The sequence below is a fragment of the Xyrauchen texanus genome, chromosome 43, assembly GCF_025860055.1.
Source record: "Xyrauchen texanus isolate HMW12.3.18 chromosome 43, RBS_HiC_50CHRs, whole genome shotgun sequence".
NCBI classification, from domain to species: Eukaryota; Metazoa; Chordata; class Actinopteri; order Cypriniformes; family Catostomidae; genus Xyrauchen; species Xyrauchen texanus.
The window spans coordinates 25,554,604-25,572,835 of record NC_068318.1 but is presented as its reverse complement, the minus strand read 5'-3'; the positions used below and the strand labels follow the sequence as shown (position 1 = coordinate 25,572,835).

The window sequence follows — 18,232 nt, the reverse complement described above, 5'->3', positions numbered from 1 at the left end:
ACCCTGAACATTCCTTTAACAAAATAAATAGAACCAAAACTTTACTCTCTCTCTCTCTGTCTTGCAGAACCATGACAACTCCCAGAACAGTTTGTTTCATGTGCTTTGCCTTACTCTTGGTAATGGCACATGCTAACCCAAATAGCACTGGGTCAACAATTGCAACAACCAACCAAACTATGCCATATTCTAGCACACCAACATCCAATGAAACTTCAGAGACCTCATCTCAAGGATCTACAAAATCAACAAACCAAACGCCAAACTGTACACCAACCCCAACTGAACCCAAGAATGGACAGTGTATTTTTGTTCTGCCAAATAAGCCAACAATGGTTCTGGTTCTGGCTGCTCTAACAGTGGCCTGTTTTGCACTGCTGCTGACCACACTGATTTGTGCCTGCCAGGTTTGCCACCTGAGAGCAATCATCTCCAGGCTCAAGCCTCATCGTGTCGATGCAGACCTGCTTGCCTTCAGAGAGAGGAGCGAACCGCCATGCAACGACAAAGACCATGTAGACAGGAAGCCAACTGAGACCTGCTTCATGCTATCAGAGGTCACCACAGAACAAGATGAGAGGAGAGAGGATGAGGAGAGCATTCTGGAGGCAAAGGCTGAGGATAAAGGAGACACCGAGCAAACCAATGCAGAGTCATCTACAGACGGCCTAAACGGTGACGTCAACCAGGCGAACAGTACTGGAGTCTAGATGAAAGCCACAGGAGCGCCAGAAAGCAAGGTGGTGTGATCAGTACCACACTTGAGCAAACTGGTGTCACACAGCATCCACTAGTGGCATTCAAATCTGTACCTGCTTTATTTAAAGGTATAGTTCATAAAAAAATTATTAACTCACCTCCATGTTGTAAAAAAAAAATAATAATCATCCGTAGAAGATTATAAGAGATGTTAGACAGTATGTTAGTCCCAGTCACCATTTACTTTCATTTAATTTTTTTCTTCTGTACATTGAAAATTAATAGTGGCTCAAGTTGTCATTATACCAAGTTTGGAACAACATGAGGGTGAGTAAATGATGACAATTATTTTTGTGTGAACTCTCTCTTTATCTGTTATGGCTTTGCAAGTCTTCTGAACATGATGTGAGAAAAACTTTTGTAATCTATGAAAATGGTTCAAAGACTGCTGTTACTTCATGAAAATGACATAAAAAACCAATGTCTGAAGAAGGAAAAAAAAAAAAAAAAACATTGTTGTCACTTTCAAAAATGCTTTTCTTTGTTAAGAGTCCCATGATGCTTTGCGGGTTATGTGGGCAGAACTTCCGGTTAAGTGTAAACAATCGTTATGTTATGGACTAACCCAGCATTAAAAATGATGGAAAATTGAGAATGAATGATCACAGAATTATAGCAAGGCGATATTGTTCTTCCTCACCTATCTGTTAACGATTATGGATTTCAGGATGATGGCCAAATATTGCAAATATAGAAGCATTTTAGTGTTTTTGTTGAGTCTTTATCCATCAATGGAAGAACCCGAGCATACTAACCTGAAAACTATGTTGCCAATTAGCACATTTACATCTGTAAAGGTGGACATATTTTGAGAACTGTAGATAATTATGGTTATTTTAAAGCATATATTGAGTCTATCAGAACCTGAAGTTTTTGTTGTACCGTGATTATGTGCTTACTGCAGATATAGGGGAGGTCCAGAGAGCAGGATGCTCATATATTGCAGGACTCAGAGATGATAATGTTATGCTGCCATTTTTCATATTAAATACAAATATTCTAGCTTTAGAATTGTTAGTTTACATATATATCTCCGTATCTAATTACATTAAATGTTTAATGTTGACTGAACAACTGGTCCTGTTGATAAATTGAATTTATTGTTCTTATGTAGGAAATAACGATGTCTTAGCAGCCACACAGTAGTACCGTACAAGAAGAACTACATACAATACAAATAAACATATTTTTTATCAAAAACACTGTACAAATAAATGTAATTGATACTGATACTGAATTAATGTCCACACGGTTTCCAAATCACCTTTTCACCTTCCCTTAACATGCACATTCTGCAAAGACACTCAAAAGAAAGTGAAATGCAGGCAGGAAAAATGCAGAAAAGAGGAAAATCATAATACAATTAATTTCAAATGTGATAAAACATCTCGCTACTGTACATGTCTCATCTAATAATTATGGTCTTCCACTGTAGAATTATCCATTTAGCATCACAGCATGAAAACAGTTGATGTTCAGAAAACATCATCACTACTCACAGACAGCTCAGGAAAAAGAGTTCCTTTTTACACTCCGTAATAATTCCAATAGGTGAATAGAAATTAACAAACTCTCAAAATGTCTAATGAACCTTAAGCACATGTACACACATCTGCCAGCAAAATAATGCTATCGTTTATGTAATTCACTGCACTCAGTTTCTGGACGTCTGTCGTAGCCAGACCGCAACGGTGGATAATATAAGTAATCCCCGCTGTTGACTTGCCAATATAGTGAAAAGAGCACACAAACAAATTATTCCAAGCTTTTTCAAACAGATGTTCCTAAGTCAATCCTTCTGTAGGCAGCCGATGGAAGAAGCAGCATCTGGAACTGGAGTGCTGTGCTTTGCCAGTGGTTTTTGATCATAACATTGCTGTTTTAGATAAAACTTTAGTTTCTCTTGATTAATAGGGTAACCATTAACTGCACACATTGTCTGGGGAATTTTAAAGACATCTTATAACATTTAAAAAGCAAGAATCCAACCGCATGACATGCAAGCAAGCAGAGACCGGCTACACACAAAACACCAACCAATCGTACTTCCGCTAGCCAAATGGAAATTCCACCCACCTAGCGAAATTCAGTGGACTCGCTGAGAATATTGTGGATAACAATTCTTTGTTTGAAAATTGACCCTTTGCTAAACCCCGCCTTAAAAGCACTTCTGACCAATCCTGTTTTAGCAACTGTAGCCCTGCCACCATTTCTCTGACACACGTTGGCTATTTTCCAATGAAAGCTTATGGAAGTAATGTGTGTTTGAGTACTTTTAAAGTGGGATTTTATCAAAATAATAAAAACAAGACACGAGTTACCCAGAGAGGATACATGCAGTGTTTCTCTTTCTTTTTTGATTTAATCTTTAAAATAAATCTGGAGAAGAGCATTTTATAGATTAAGCTGTCGGCCTTCATTCCCAACTGAACATATAACATCTGCAACGACACCTACTTTTACTCCAAGGTAAATGAAAGTCAATAACAATGTTAATTCATTTAAGTATTGATTCAAGTCATTGTAAAAGCAATAGTAAATAAACAGTTCACAGTATCAAAATGAGTGTGTTATGAGATGTTTTAAACAGCTCTGTTCACTTACGCTAATGATATTAGATGTGTAATCACTATTAAATTACGTTTTTCTCTATTCAAGTGACTGTAATAATCGTTTGCCTTGATTTTTATTCATTGTCTCCTCAGTTTTAAAATCAAAATACTGTGTAATTTAACAATTTCTTTTACAAATGAACATGTATATAAATGAACTTCAAAAAAACAAATGATAAATGTCACTCATCATACTAGCCCACGTAAAATATATTCTCCATTCCGTTAATTAGAATATCTGGCAAAAAACGTGCCCTTCACAGCAATCTCTCATTCATTCCTATGGGGAGTTCTGCAGAGTTTGTTAGAGCGAGCAACTGTAACCAAGGGGGGAGGAGCTTAGAGGAGGGTCAATTGTCTGTATGGCAATGTTTCTGGAGCCAAAATTGTGCATGTATGCTGTCTTCTGTATTTTAAATCAGTATGTATTTTGTTCAGTTTTTTTGAGAATAAATTTTTTAATGGTGTCTTAAGTTGTAGTCTTTTAGTCTTCATTTCAAACCTTGGAACTAACAGGATTGATGTTTCTTAAAACATATTTATAATAAACCAATAGGCTTTTAACACAATGTACAGCCACACCTAACAGTCTAGCTTATAACTAACACTTCATCTGAGTCACATGATCAAGCACAATATATTCTCAGCCTGTTATACATAAACAAGCAGCAAACCATTCAAGGGAGCTCATGAATGGACTATCTCCTCTGATACAATGATTATGGTCTTTATGCCGGTGAGCAGAGGAACACCCTGAGTACTGCTGTGGTAAGATTTACTGTACATTGTCGAATAAACTCAAAATAATGTCTAGGTGTAACTTTTGGACAAGAAAAAATTGTAAACACTAAATAAAATAGAAAACAGAATCCTTTAATGAGAAGGAACAAAAATGTGATGCTTGAAAAATAGGTTTACAAATTAAATATTATGCCAAGAGATGATGATTGGAGGGAATTTAAGGTGCTTACATTTTTGTGGTGGCATAGTGGGCTAAAGCACATAACTGTTAATCAGAAGGTCACTGGTTTGATCCCCACAGCCACCACCAATGTGTCCTTGAGCAAGGTACTTAACTCCAGGTTGCTGCTGGGCAATTGTCTCTGTAATAAGTGCACTGTAAGTCACTTTGGATAAAAGCGTCTGCCAAATGCATAAATGTAAAATGTAAATATAAAAATTGAATTATATATTTAAAATTATTTAAAATAAATATGATTGAACAATATACAGTATCTGATGATAAGACTACTATGCACAGTCTATAACTGTGGTTACTAGAGCAGTTTTATGTGAATGGACACAATAATTAATAAGTATTAATTTGCAGATGCTTTTATAGAAAGCCCTGATGTTTAGTGCCACACCACCCTTCAATATTATATGTGAAATATAAGCCCTATCATACTGTATGTCTACAGTACATGTTTACATCTTACGGCTGTTTTTCTCTCTACAGCGATAAAAGAAAATCAAATACTAAACATGGAGCTGCTCAGACCTTGTTTGTTCATTTGTTTGCTGTCATCAAGCATCTCATCAATCACAAGCTCTGACCCCACCAACTCAGCCTCAGAACCACACAAGAGGAAGGGTGGAGATGGTGTGAAAAGATCACGAGTGAGAAGACAGAACAGAAAATTTGCAAATGCAGGACTCTTTCTGGAAAAGACCCTTGCAGTCTATGCTTTATGGAGACTTCTGGACCAAGATTTTGACAATACCAGCATCAGCATAACATCAACACTCGAACCAGACAAACTGGAATTTGTGGCATCCGAAGGATCAATCACAAATACAAATGGACAGAATGATCAAACAACTTCAAATGCAACAGGAATGACACAGTCAACAATGCCTCAAGAATTAGAGATTACGCCGATCAGACATCAGCAGACCAATTCCACAAGAACACAGAAAAAATTGATAGCAACTCCAACCTCAGCTACTCTGCTCTCTAATGTGAAGTCCATTAATACTTTCACTGGCACTACTCAATCACTCCTAGACACCACAGAAACTCCTCTGAACAACATAGCGATCACTTTTAAAGTAGTAGAGGACCCTCCAACAGCTATCACACAGGATCAGAGTTATGGCCTCATTGGTATGATTGGAACAAATGATTTGATGCTTCTGACATCTTTCCCCATTGATCTATCATCACCAGAGTCACAGAAAACAACTCAGTCAGGAGATCCACAACTATTCGAACAACCAAATAAACACTTCCAAACCAACAAACAGGAAATTCCAGAATCCAGTATAGTTACAGAGCATTACATGCCTGATTCCACTACATTTGCATCAATTCCTATTGAAATCCCCTCCAAAGCAGCAGAGGAACCCTCTTCTGCAACCACACATGAACAAAGCACTGGTTCTACTGGTACAATTTCTACATTCAAATCTGTGGTGTCTTTCCCCACTCGATCAGGACCACCACGATTACTTGACCAATCAACCAAACACTTCCAGACCCACAAGCAGAAAATCCCAGAACTCAGAAAAATCAATGAGCAGCTCACCCCAGGATCTACTCCATTTATTTCAACAGCCAAGAAAGACATTCTAGAACCCACCTCAGTCATGCCCACCCCAGTCTCTTCCTCTAGGAGTTTAGTACTCCTAGACACCACAGAAACTCCCCTGAACAACATAGCGATCACTTTTAAAGTAGTTGAGGACCCTTCAACAGCTACCACACAGGATCAGGGTTATGGCCTCAATGGTATGATTGGAACAAATGATTTGATGCTTCTGACATCTTTCCCCATTGATCTATCATCATCAGAGTCACAGAAAACAACTCAGTCAGGAGATCCACAACTATTCGAACAACCAAATAAACACTTCCAAACCAACAAACAGGAAATTCCAGAATCCAATATAGTTACAGAGCCTGATTCCACTACATTTGCATCAATTCCTATTGAAATCCCCTCCAAAGCAGCAGAGGAACCCTCTTCTGCAACCACACATGAACAAAGCACTGGTTCCACTGGTACAATTTCTACATTCAAATCTGTGGTGTCTTTCCCCACTCGATCAGGACCACCACGATTACTTGACCAATCAACCAAACACTTCCAGACCCACAAGCAGAAAATCCCAGAACTCAGAAAAATCAATGAGCAGCTCACCCCAGGATCTACTCCATTTATTTCAACAGCCAAGAAAGACATTCTAGAACCCACCTCAGTCATGTCCACCCCAGTCTCTTCCTCAAAACTGGCCACAAAACAGAGATTTCCACAGGGTACTTCCCTTCAGACTGCTATAGACCCACACAACCTGGAACCAACTTTATTTCCACAAACAATAAAGCATGAATATTCAAAAACCACATTGGTTAAGCCAGTGATGATTCATGGAGTTTCAAAACATGCTCTGCTTGCAAGGACAGAACAATCCACCTTGATTCCATCAACACTCAAGCTAGAAATTCAAGATCCCAATTCACACACACATTCTGTAACTTGGCATGACATAAAACACAATAGACTCGTAATGGTACGGCAAACTAAAGACGCCACTACACTTTTGCCGACAGCAGAGCGCCCCATTTTAGAATCCACTGCATTTGAACCCACATCAGAGGCAGCAAATCAAAACTCCATACAGACAACAGAGCCTAAACGTTCACATACTAAAATAAACACACAGATCAATACAGCAAAATATTCAACCGCCAGTTTAATAGAAAAATTTATGACAATGAAAACTAGCATATTAACAAATAAAGTAAACAGTAAAACAGCTTCCATATCAACACATAGAACCTTGAATGTGGAACCTACTTTTGACTCAAATAGGCTAGGCAACATTTCTGTGCCATCTGTTGTGCCAGCCAGAACATATCAGAGTAGTTCAAAGTTTACAGCTCTACCAAAGATAGGATTGCCAACCAAATACAGCGTAGTCAGTCAAAAAACACATTCACAGACACAGAAGACCACAAGCACTTATTCAATCCCTATCATCCAAACAAACAGGTCTACAGGCAGAACGACGGTGTTCCATACAAGTTACCAGTTAGAGGAGGACGTGTCAACTCAAGCTTCCACAAATGGTCTGCAATCGTCCCAAACGGTTCCAGCCATCACGGACAAGATCACAATGCCTAATGCCGCGCCAAGTTCAAAACCTTCAGAAAAAACCTTCCCTACAACATCGGTACTGAGACAAGTATTTCTGCCATCATCAAGTGTACAGAAAGTTCTATCTTCGATTTCAACAAAATGGTCAAATTTCAACCCCACTGAAACAGCGGGGCCTCGATCAGAGCAGGCAAATCAAGGATATACTGCTGGTACTATGTCAAATGAACCTCTTAGCAGTAATTATCTGCAAAGTGACATGAACAAATCAACTCAAACCATAATGGGACATAAACAGAGTATGATGACTCTCAAAGCTACAACTAGTCGCCACACGTCAAAAACTGAAACTGTTTCAGACAGAAGAAATTCCAAGACATTCCTTTTTCCCAAAAAAATCACTACGCACAATCCAGCCAATCCCATGAATAAACACGACCTGGAGACCAGTGGAAGTGATATCAAATTACTCTTTATCTTTGGTTGCCTAATTTTCCTGTTAATATTAATCTTTATTCTGGTATTATGGAAGAGATGGCAGGCCCAGAACTGGAGGAACAACATGTGGGTGGCAGGTCCCCCTCTCCTGAGGGGAATGTATCATTCAGTCTCACAGAACAGCAGATACAATCCACACTCTTCAGTGGAAATGGTGGAGGTGAACACCCATAAGAGAAAACTGAAAAATAGTTATGTTTATGAGAGCACTCGCCTCCAGCAACAGCATGAAAACATTATATGAGATTCTGAGGATAAAAAAGACATGTGGACGTCACAACGGTCTAATACTAAACATCAATGTGACAGTTTTCTTAAATAAACAAATTCTGTATTAACAAATACTACTAAAATGTGAGTCACAACCTGGCAGACAACATCACCACTTTTAGCTTCTTTGCACTGGTTTCCAATTCATTTTATGGTTGATTTTAAGATTTTATGAATTAATAATAAGGCAGTTTGGCACCAGATTATTTAGCAGAACTTTTAAACCTGATTAAACAATTAGATCTCTTAGATCTTCTTGTCATGAACCGTTGGCTATTCCATGATCCAGATGCAAAAAAAAGAAGGTAGAGCATTTGTAGAGATAAAGTTTTGTAGTGATGGCCCAACGAATATGGAACAGCCTGCGCTGGGAGATTAGATCTGCTTAATCTGTGTCTGTTTTTAAGTCTCGTTTCAAAACTCATTTGCTTAGATTTCTTTATGAATTTCTATTTTTACCTTGTGTTTTACAGAGTGTGTTTTGTTTTGTGAAGCACATTGTGCTAGTTTTACTGAGTGTTTTGATTTTATGTTTTGAGAATCACTGTGCTAAATTGCTAAAAAGTGCTATAAAAATAAAGTTATTATGTGGCCAAGCACCAAAGGTACGCATTGGCATATCATTACGAAGCTCAGTATGTGTCATTGCCAAAATGCCCTGAATTCTTTTTTGATAATTTTTGCTAGGGATGCACCGATGTATCGGCCAAACATTGGTATCGACCAATATTTGCCTTGTTGACTGACATAAGCCTATCGGCAAATACAATGTCATTCACCGATGGCAGTGGTCGATTTTTATCTGTTGACATGTCTTGTTTATTTGTGGTTGACTTGGACAAACGTTGCCTAAACTGCTGCAGTTTCTGAGAAGATCCAACAAGTGGAACTATAAGACCACCAACAGGCCCAGAATTTCACAATTGTTCCATTCCTAATTTTAGCATATTGTTATGACACTGGTCTTGATAGATTCCTTGGGTAAAGTGGAGTTCAACCACATTTGTCATGGTCAGCCAAACTTCCTGTTGGCCATTATTAATTTAATTGAAAACATACTTTTTTGAACTCCTCCCACAGCGATAATCAAATTTTCACAGCCCAGAACAGTTCATAAATGAACATCTGACTCACTGCACTGCATTTCTTTACTCCCAGTCATCTCTGACTTAAAAATAACAATGTTCGGTATACTGTCCCCCTAACTGGCACTCCCCTTTTTTATCATTTACCAGAAAATTACATTTTCAGCTTTAAATATTTGTTACTCTTGAATGCTTGGGACTAGAGACCTAGAGGTTTAAAGAAGACACTCGGGAGATTATTGTGCAAGTGACTAAATGCACTAAATTATCTTTTTATTATATTATTAAATTATTGTAGACTCCGTACCAAATGTGGCCACAAGATGACAACATTTTTTCCAAGCATGACATAATTAGATTTAAATGCCTGTCATTCTGAAATGCCTGGATATACATACCTAATTATAGACTCTTTCTAAATCAGTTATTGAAGTTATAGATGTTTAAGTTTATTGAAATGAAAATACAATGCACTAAACTTTTATTTAATTCATTCAAAATATAAGAAATATATGTGGCACCCTAAGACCCCAATTTGTGTCCCAAATTTGAAGTAAATAAATGATAAAATACCATATTTATCAAACATTTACTAGCGCAGTACCAAAAGTGGCCATTGGTACTCAGAACTCCATTGGGCAAGAGTGAATAAAACTTATTTCAGAGTAAAAAAAAACAACTACATTTCAGAAACACCACATATGAGGTAAATCTGTAATGAATAAAATTCATTACAGATTATAATTATATTTATAATCCATGTTATCAGTATAAGTATTGTGAGCAGTGGAAGCTGTAATTATTCACATTTCTAACAAATATATATATAATATATATAATATTTTTCTACCATAAATTATAAAACAGTAAAACAACTAAATAAAATAATAAATTATCCAAAGAGCTCATTCATTCACACTGATCAGTGCCTGTGCATTTAGCTTTAGCCCTATAGCTGCTATGAGTCCAAACACAGAATATACATTCCTACAGGTTTGGTGTTTATTTCTCTAAGAAGTAATAATAAGTAATAATACTTCTATAAGAAGTAATCTGACTATATATTTTCTTTACATAAAAACTTAATTTTAGACCTACACTACCATTAAAATAAGTCTCTTCTGCTCACCAAGACTGGATTTATTTGATCCAATATACAGAAACAACATTGATATTCTGAACTCTTTTTACAATTTAAAAGAACAGATTTCTATTTAAATATATTGTAAAATGCAATTTGTGATCAAAGCTGAATTTTCAGCATCATTACTGCAGTCTTCAATGTCACATGATCCTTCAGAAATCATTATAATATGCTGATTTTCTAATATGGGCATATTTAAAGTGCATTTTACAAATTTAACCTGAACACATATTTGCAAGCACAAGCTTTGTTGATGATAATGAGGCGTTTACCATTTGCATTGATTGTCTCAGCACATTAGCGTATGAATGGTGCGCTCTGCTGGTGGGTGGGATCATATTACAGACAATTAGATATCCAAGTAAAAACTGTACATCGCTTTGTTTCAAACATATTGCATTGCAAGAGAATATTTGTTTTAAATTTGAATTGTTTTATTTAAAAGCAGAAATATTAAGCTTTCTTTAGACATATGTTTCATGTTTGTGTGATAAGTATTCGTGGAGTTTCAGTTAATTTTTGTGACGTGTTTCTGAAATATGCTTGTGAACACAGAGACTGCTGAAAGCACACCCTTTTTATTTTCTTTATTTTACAAAAGCACAAGGTTTTGTTGTTATTGTGAGTGTACACAAATAAAAGTAGACCCTTTATAGTCTCTAATGATGTCTTACACTTATCTGTATACCTAAAAATGACGGAGTATTTTAAGTTGTTTCTGCTATAATGATGAAAATATCCAGCAGGATGCGCCGGCGAATCCATCGACCCCAGAGGGTTAACAGGCTAAACTAGCTTTTCAGTATACTTACTGTCTGATTGTTCATATGACAAAAAAAAACAAAAAAACATTTGCAACATTTTGGAAGGAATTTATTTCAATTTTAATGTACTGTATTTAAATATTTTATCAATTTTATTATGAAATGGGAAAAAATTGTTCACATCTATCCAAGTATGTATTTTGATCAAATTATTTAAATACGATAATATGTATCATGCTGTATCAAAACTTGTTTTATAATCAAATTGTAATGATGGTTCTAAAAATGCTAATAACTTGATAATTTTAGTCTGTTGTCATTGATAGACTCCTTGGTAGATGCCAAGTGATACTATTTATTTCTTTTCGAGCAATTTGCCAAAAATCTTCACAAAAATGCTATTTTCACCAGTATTTGCCATTCAAGTGCTTAGCCCTGATAATTGCTGCTTGCAGCTATATTTATTATTATTATTATTATTATTATGTTTTTCATATGCAAACACTGAACCTCTCCAATTACTTTTATGAACATGACTTGTTATTACATTGTCTCCAGATAACTATCTAATGGATGTACTTGTTAAGCCATTACTATATACTTTATATATATATATACTTGGATTTTGAACATTTGTAAAAATTCAGTTATATTTTGAGTTATTATAGGCCTACTCTGATTAATCAAGCAAAAAACTCTGCTTGTCAAAATTCCCACAAAAGTTGTTTTCGTTATGTGTAAACGGCAATAAGACCAAACGTGTTGTGCTAGAGGCAGCACAACAAATAGAACTGAACTTATGTATCTCCAATATTTTATTAACTTGACACGGCATCATAAAAAAACTTAGTGTTCCTGTGCAAGGTGTGACAGTCAAAAACGTCCATCTGGGACATGATTACAAAGAAAAATCAGCATAGATGGATGCAAATATGTGTTCGGTGTGAACGGTCCCAAAGTCATACACAAGTAAATTGTTTTCTACACAAGGCATACGGCTGACTTTATTTTCCTGTTTGAAAGTGCCAGATTAACAAACCTTCAAAAGGAACCTTCAAAAACTAGAACTAGAGCAGATGGCACAGAATCAATTGAAATGGCTTAGGGTCTGTGTTTGTGTGGTGTAAGATGAACAAATGAATAAACTAAGAGATAAACTGGACAGCACATGTAAAATAAGAGCTGAGTGCAAATGCTTGAGCTGAGCTCTTTGACAATACCAACACAAAAATACAGCATCATCTATCGACACAAACACAGAGCAAAGCCACATTAGTAGGCAGAGGATGTGGCAATACTGGGCAGAATTAGCAGGCTCTCAAAGAATGAAGCAATTGAGAAAGAAACAGGGAGAGAAAAAGAGGGAGTTGGAGAATGGCAGAGAAAAGGTTTCCAGAGTTCTACACCAGCACACTTTTGTTCTGAACACACATACACACCTGCCAGGCAAGAACATTGACATGGTGAAGAACTTGGTGAGGAACCTTCAAAACAATTAACCAAAAAAGCGTGCTAAGAATTTTACTCCACTTAAAGCTAAAGTGTGTAATTTCTGCACTTGTGTTAACAAACAGAATTCCAAAAATAATGATTGTTTTCAAACAGGATTCCTGAACACAACCTGTCTTCCATTGGTCAGCAAACAGATAGTTCCAACCCAAATTTACACCAATGCTACTGTAGTGGGCCGGTGCCACAGCATTTAAACTTTTAGCCACAGTCAGTATTCCCTTTCATTGCATCTATTTGCCATATTAAGAAATTAAATGGTGACTGAGGCTTTCCGTCTAACATCACCCTTTGTGTTCCACGGAAGAAAGTCAAATGGGTTAGGAACAATATGAGGTTGAATAAATTATGACAGATTTTTTATATTTAAGTCCAGAAGAGTTTATCCTGCAGCAAAAATAATAGAAAGAAAGAAAGAAAAAGAGGGAACAAAGCAGAGGAAATGGATGCTGAATGAGGGAATACTAAAGAGGAGACAAAAGAGTCAGCACTTCCTCTCTCTCTCTTTCTGTACCAGAGCAGAATTTCCTCTACTACAAGCCCCCTCCCTGCCGGTCTCTCTCGCCTCCACTACCAGAGTGATACCAGAGAGGGACCTGCACAGAGATACACAGGATCTGGATTTTACTGCAGTAAAAGCCAGGAAACAGAACAACCACAGAAAAACCAGGTAGAACTGCACTGATCTGCAGAATAAAGAAGAAAGAAAGAGGTGAGAAATGTGGAGACATTAAACAACAGAAAAAGGCCAGGAAAAAAGGAGCTCAGAGTCACCCCAAGGAAAAGGTAAGTTATTCACATTGCAAAATGGCTTACCTAAGAAAAGATCACAAACACTGACATAGATCTATCTTCCTGTTCTGTGATATAACACACATCAAGCATATTATATAGCACAACATTTATACAGTGAGTTTCTTTTTTCTAAGTACATGCTTGAATAAAATCCTGCAGAACGAGTTGCAGTCAGATCTGCAGAGATACTGCATGAAGAGCTTCCACATCTCGGCATAAGCGCGCGTGTGTAATACTGATTGTGAAACTCAGAATTGATACTGCTACTTTGACAAATCCCAGAATGGCCAACAAGAAGCAGAACAAATGTGACAAATTTCAAGTGCACAGCATCCAAATACACTTAAATAAAAATATTAAAAAACACTGCAATTACCTATCCATAATCAGAGTAGGTGTCATCATCACTATAACATCACTATAGTCACTGTCAGTCCCAGTAAGGTTCATACTTACTATCATAATCATTATAATCCGACTTACAATAATTAGATTTGCTTAAGTTAATTTACTAATTGTCATCACTTACTATAATCAGACCTTCTGTCATCAGACTCACTTTCATCATTGTTAATGGGACTGTGTTGCTAAATTTCAGACTAGGGCTGAATGATTCATTGAAATAAAATCGAAATCGCGATATGACCCAGTGCGATAATTAAACCAGGGGCGCTTTGATTTAATTAAATAAATAAATAGTCTGAACACGCTGCCCACTCTGCTCTGGTTATGTGCGCTGCTGTTTTGTCTGTAATGTGTTTTGCTTCCTTGAACACATGTAAACGGTGTCAGTGTATGTTTTTCAGTGATTTCAGAGCGGATTTGTGCTCGATACACACAAATTATATCTATCTGAAGCCCTGAGTAAAAGAAGTGCTCGGGAGTTCGGTTCGGTATGCTGTACACATAGGACAGATGCAATGTGATTGTGATGTTTTTCCCTCAGTTTCACTGTTTTATATATTTATTTAGTTTCTTTCTTTTTAAGAGAACTCAAGGGTAAAAATCCTATTGTGTAAGAACAGTATTTCTGGTCGGCAGTAAAGCATGGGCAAAATATAGTTTAATTTGAGTTAAAATCATACATTTTTTATTTATGTTTATCATATTGCAGTTCAAATCGCAATCGCAATATTTAAAAAAAAATCATAATTCGATTTTTTGGTCCAAATAGTTTAGCCCTAGTTCAGTCTCACTATAATAAGACCCTCAGTCATCAGACCTCCCGATGTTCAGACTCACTTTCCTCGTCATTCTAATCAGACTCAGTTGTCACTCACTTTATCAGACTTGCATTCAGACACACTAATCAGTCAATACATTAAGATTAGCTGAAATTCAGACACACTAAAATCAGACAAAGTCACCATGACTTTATTTAAAAAAAAAAAAATGTTTTATTGGATGTTGCTGTTTTAGTTATAAACCATTTATTTGCCTATTTTTAAAAATGGAAAGAGGCGTTCGACATGTCCCGTCCCCAATTCCTATTTCAGTAGGAAATACGTCAAAACAGTATTGAACAGAATCGAACAGGGCTCTTCAAGGCACCTCAGTGTGACTTTAAGATCAGACTCACTAATGTTGTACTGTTTGAAAAGGCCACCAATACACTGATCTAAATACACATAAGATACTATCTGCGCATATCTCAATGTTTGATGTAGTTCGTAAGTGTACTGTGTTCAGTATTGTTCTAGTATTAGAGACACCTCATTTAAAAAAACTTCTGTCATGCTGTTGTCCACAGGAACACCCTGAAGATGCATTTGTCTGCTGTGCTGCTCAGCCTACTCTTACTGCAGTTTATCTGTACAGAAGTATACACAGAATGTCCCACTATTTGCTCGTGTAGTGAGAGCCAACGGACTGTTGACTGTTCCTGGAGGGGTCTTAGACACCTACCAGTGGGCCTGCAGAGAAACATTCAGTCCCTCAACTTGACCCACAATCGGCTATCTGATCTGGACCACCACCTAAGCTCCTTCACACACCTGCGCATCCTGGACATTTCCTACAACCGACTGCTTCACTTACCAGCCTCACTGCCTCGGGCGTTGTGGGAAATCAATGTATCGGGGAACCGTCTGCGTGTACTAAACAAGGATGACACAGCATACCAGTGGAACCTCAGAGTTCTGGACCTGTCCATCAACAAGTTGGAGCGTGTGGTTTTTATCAACAACACGCTCCCTAACCTGAAGGCTCTCAATCTCAGCCACAACAAGTTCTGGACAGTACCCACCAACATGCCCCAAAACCTGAATGTGGTGGATCTATCCCACAACATTCTGGCTCAGATTCTGCCGGGGTCGTTGATTCGGCTATCCAGGTTGACGCAATTCTACCTACACGCAAATCGCTTCACCACTGTCAGTGAAGGAGTGTTCGAGCATCTGCAAGGTCTGAAGCTCATCACTCTAGGAGACAACCCCTGGGCTTGCGAAGAATCGGCCAATATCAGCCACCTGTTGGTGTGGACCAAGCACACTTCTGCCAGAGTTTTGGGCTGCCCCTGCCACACCTGGCACACCTGTGGGGAAGCTCACCTCTCTAGTACCAAGAGCTGGCACTTTGGCACGTACACATTGTTACCATATATCTTTGGAACCAAGGAGCCAAACTATCCATCCATACAAGCAGTCCCCACACACTTCTGGTCCAAGACATCACTCCTAAACACACATCACACTGGGGATGACCAAACGGCCTCCTATAGCCCAGAAGAGCATGAATCCTTCAGGCACAATCTCTTCTTTACCTCGACATCAAAGGTTCCTTATCCAGACATCCATACAACTACAGAAGGCCCAGTCAGGACAGGAGACTTTTTCACCACCAATGAGATCATGATCTCCACCACACGTAGGACCACCACTCTCCGAACCCGGAGCGTGAAGAGGGCCAATCAGAACCTTGGTAGAAGCACAAGCTCAGAACGAGTGTCTGGCTTGTTCTACACAACAATGTCCAGTACTCTCCTCCTAATGGCCATGATGCAAGGTCTCTGAGGGGTCCAACAAAGTCAAAGGGTCCTTCTTCAAAACTGCTTCATCTAAATTTTCAAAGACACTTAAAAAGGATAACTGTTTAGAAGAATATTCTCTGAATTTTCTGTTATTAGCAGGGTTCCCACATTTAATGAATGATTTTTTCAGATGCTTATGATTACTGGATAAGAATTTTAAAAATAATAATAATTTTATAGAGCCTGCACTCACAAAAGAGCAATTTCTATCTGATACAATACTTTAGAGTGGAGCATAACTAGTAGAAAATTTTACTTTAGAATTTTCAATTACTTTTCCATTACTTTTCATGACTCTACTTGATGACTTTTCCAGGCCTGGAAATCTAAATTTTAAAGTGATTTTCCATGACCGTGGGAACCCTATATTAGTCTCGCTAACATCTCATACGACATAAAATACACAAGAATAGTCTCACAGTATAAGCTGGTTGATATGTTTAAATGACAAGGGTGCCACATCATTTCAGATTAGCAAAATTTATGTTTCTTTAAAAATTATTCTCTTTCTATTCTATTTAAATGCATATGTCTTTGTTGTTTCTCCCATAAAATGTTAATAAAACATTTAAAAAATAAAATAAGTGAACAAATTCTGTTAATGTTATGTGGACAAACTTTAATTTCACAATCTTTAAAGGAAAAATGCCTTAGCTACCAAACAAGGAGTCAAGAGATGTCCAGTGTGTTATAACGGAGTACTTTTGAATGCCTAATTGTGTTAAGTAGTTGAGACATAACAAATAAACCGTTTAAAGTTTCAAACTAAAAAGCACGCCCCCATTTATTTATTTGTTAATGGTGGAATTTTAATCTGTTTGATGACTTTACACATCACTGTTACAAAGTTATTGCTATTTAAAAAATAAATAATAATAATAATTAAATGTAATAACAGTAATTTTCTAAAAATTTAGGAAAACTCTGCTTGGATCTCTAATGTAACTAGATACCATTATGACAACCAAGTTATCACTATAAACATACCAAATTTGGAAAACATTCAAACTCAAGCCAGTCCTTCAGATGATATCATGCTAAATCATGCAAAACAAAATAAAATACACACACTAAGCACTTTATTAGGAACACCTGTACAGCTACTTATTCATGTGATTATCTATTCAGCCAATCATGTGGCAGCAATGCAATGCATAAAATCATGCAGATACAGGTCAGGAGCTTCAGATAATGTTCACATCAACCATCAGAATGGGAAAAAATGTGATCTCAGTGATTTTGACCGTGGCATTATTTTTGTTGCCAGAAGGGCTGGTTTGAGTATTTCTGTAATTGCTGATTCTCCTGATATTTTCACACACAACAGTGTAGAGTATACTCTACAAAACATACAGTGAGCGGCAGTTCTGCAGACGCAACCTTGTTGATACGAGAGGTCAGCTGAGAATGGACAGACTGGTTCAAACTGACAGAAAGTCTACAGTAACTCAGATAACCACTCTGTACAATTGTAGTGAGCAGAATGGCATCTCAGAATGCACGAGGTGGATGGTCTTCAACAGCAGATCATGTTGGGCACTTTATTAGGACCACAGTGTTCCTAATAGTGTTTGGTGAGTGTATTTGTTAAACAAAAGACAATCTTTCCAGCATGATCTACATTGCTGAGCCTCCTTTTCCAAAAAGTCCCATTCATGTGACTTCTTA

General features: G+C 37.3%; 2 protein-coding genes across 2 annotated transcripts in view; one reads left to right on the top strand and one right to left on the bottom strand.

Moving 5' to 3' along the window:
* Positions 1–18,232, bottom strand: part of nf1b (neurofibromin 1b) — a 78,048-nt gene that overhangs the window by 20,852 nt on the left and 38,964 nt on the right. The gene's annotated exons all lie outside the window — the stretch shown is intronic.
* Positions 13,333–17,296, top strand: LOC127635696 (oligodendrocyte-myelin glycoprotein-like). The gene is made up of 2 exons (XM_052115909.1): positions 13,333–13,527; positions 15,287–17,296. The coding sequence occupies exon 2, from the start codon at positions 15,300–15,302 to the stop codon at positions 16,545–16,547; it is 1,248 nt and encodes a 415-aa protein (XP_051971869.1). The 5' UTR covers positions 13,333–13,527; positions 15,287–15,299; the 3' UTR covers positions 16,548–17,296.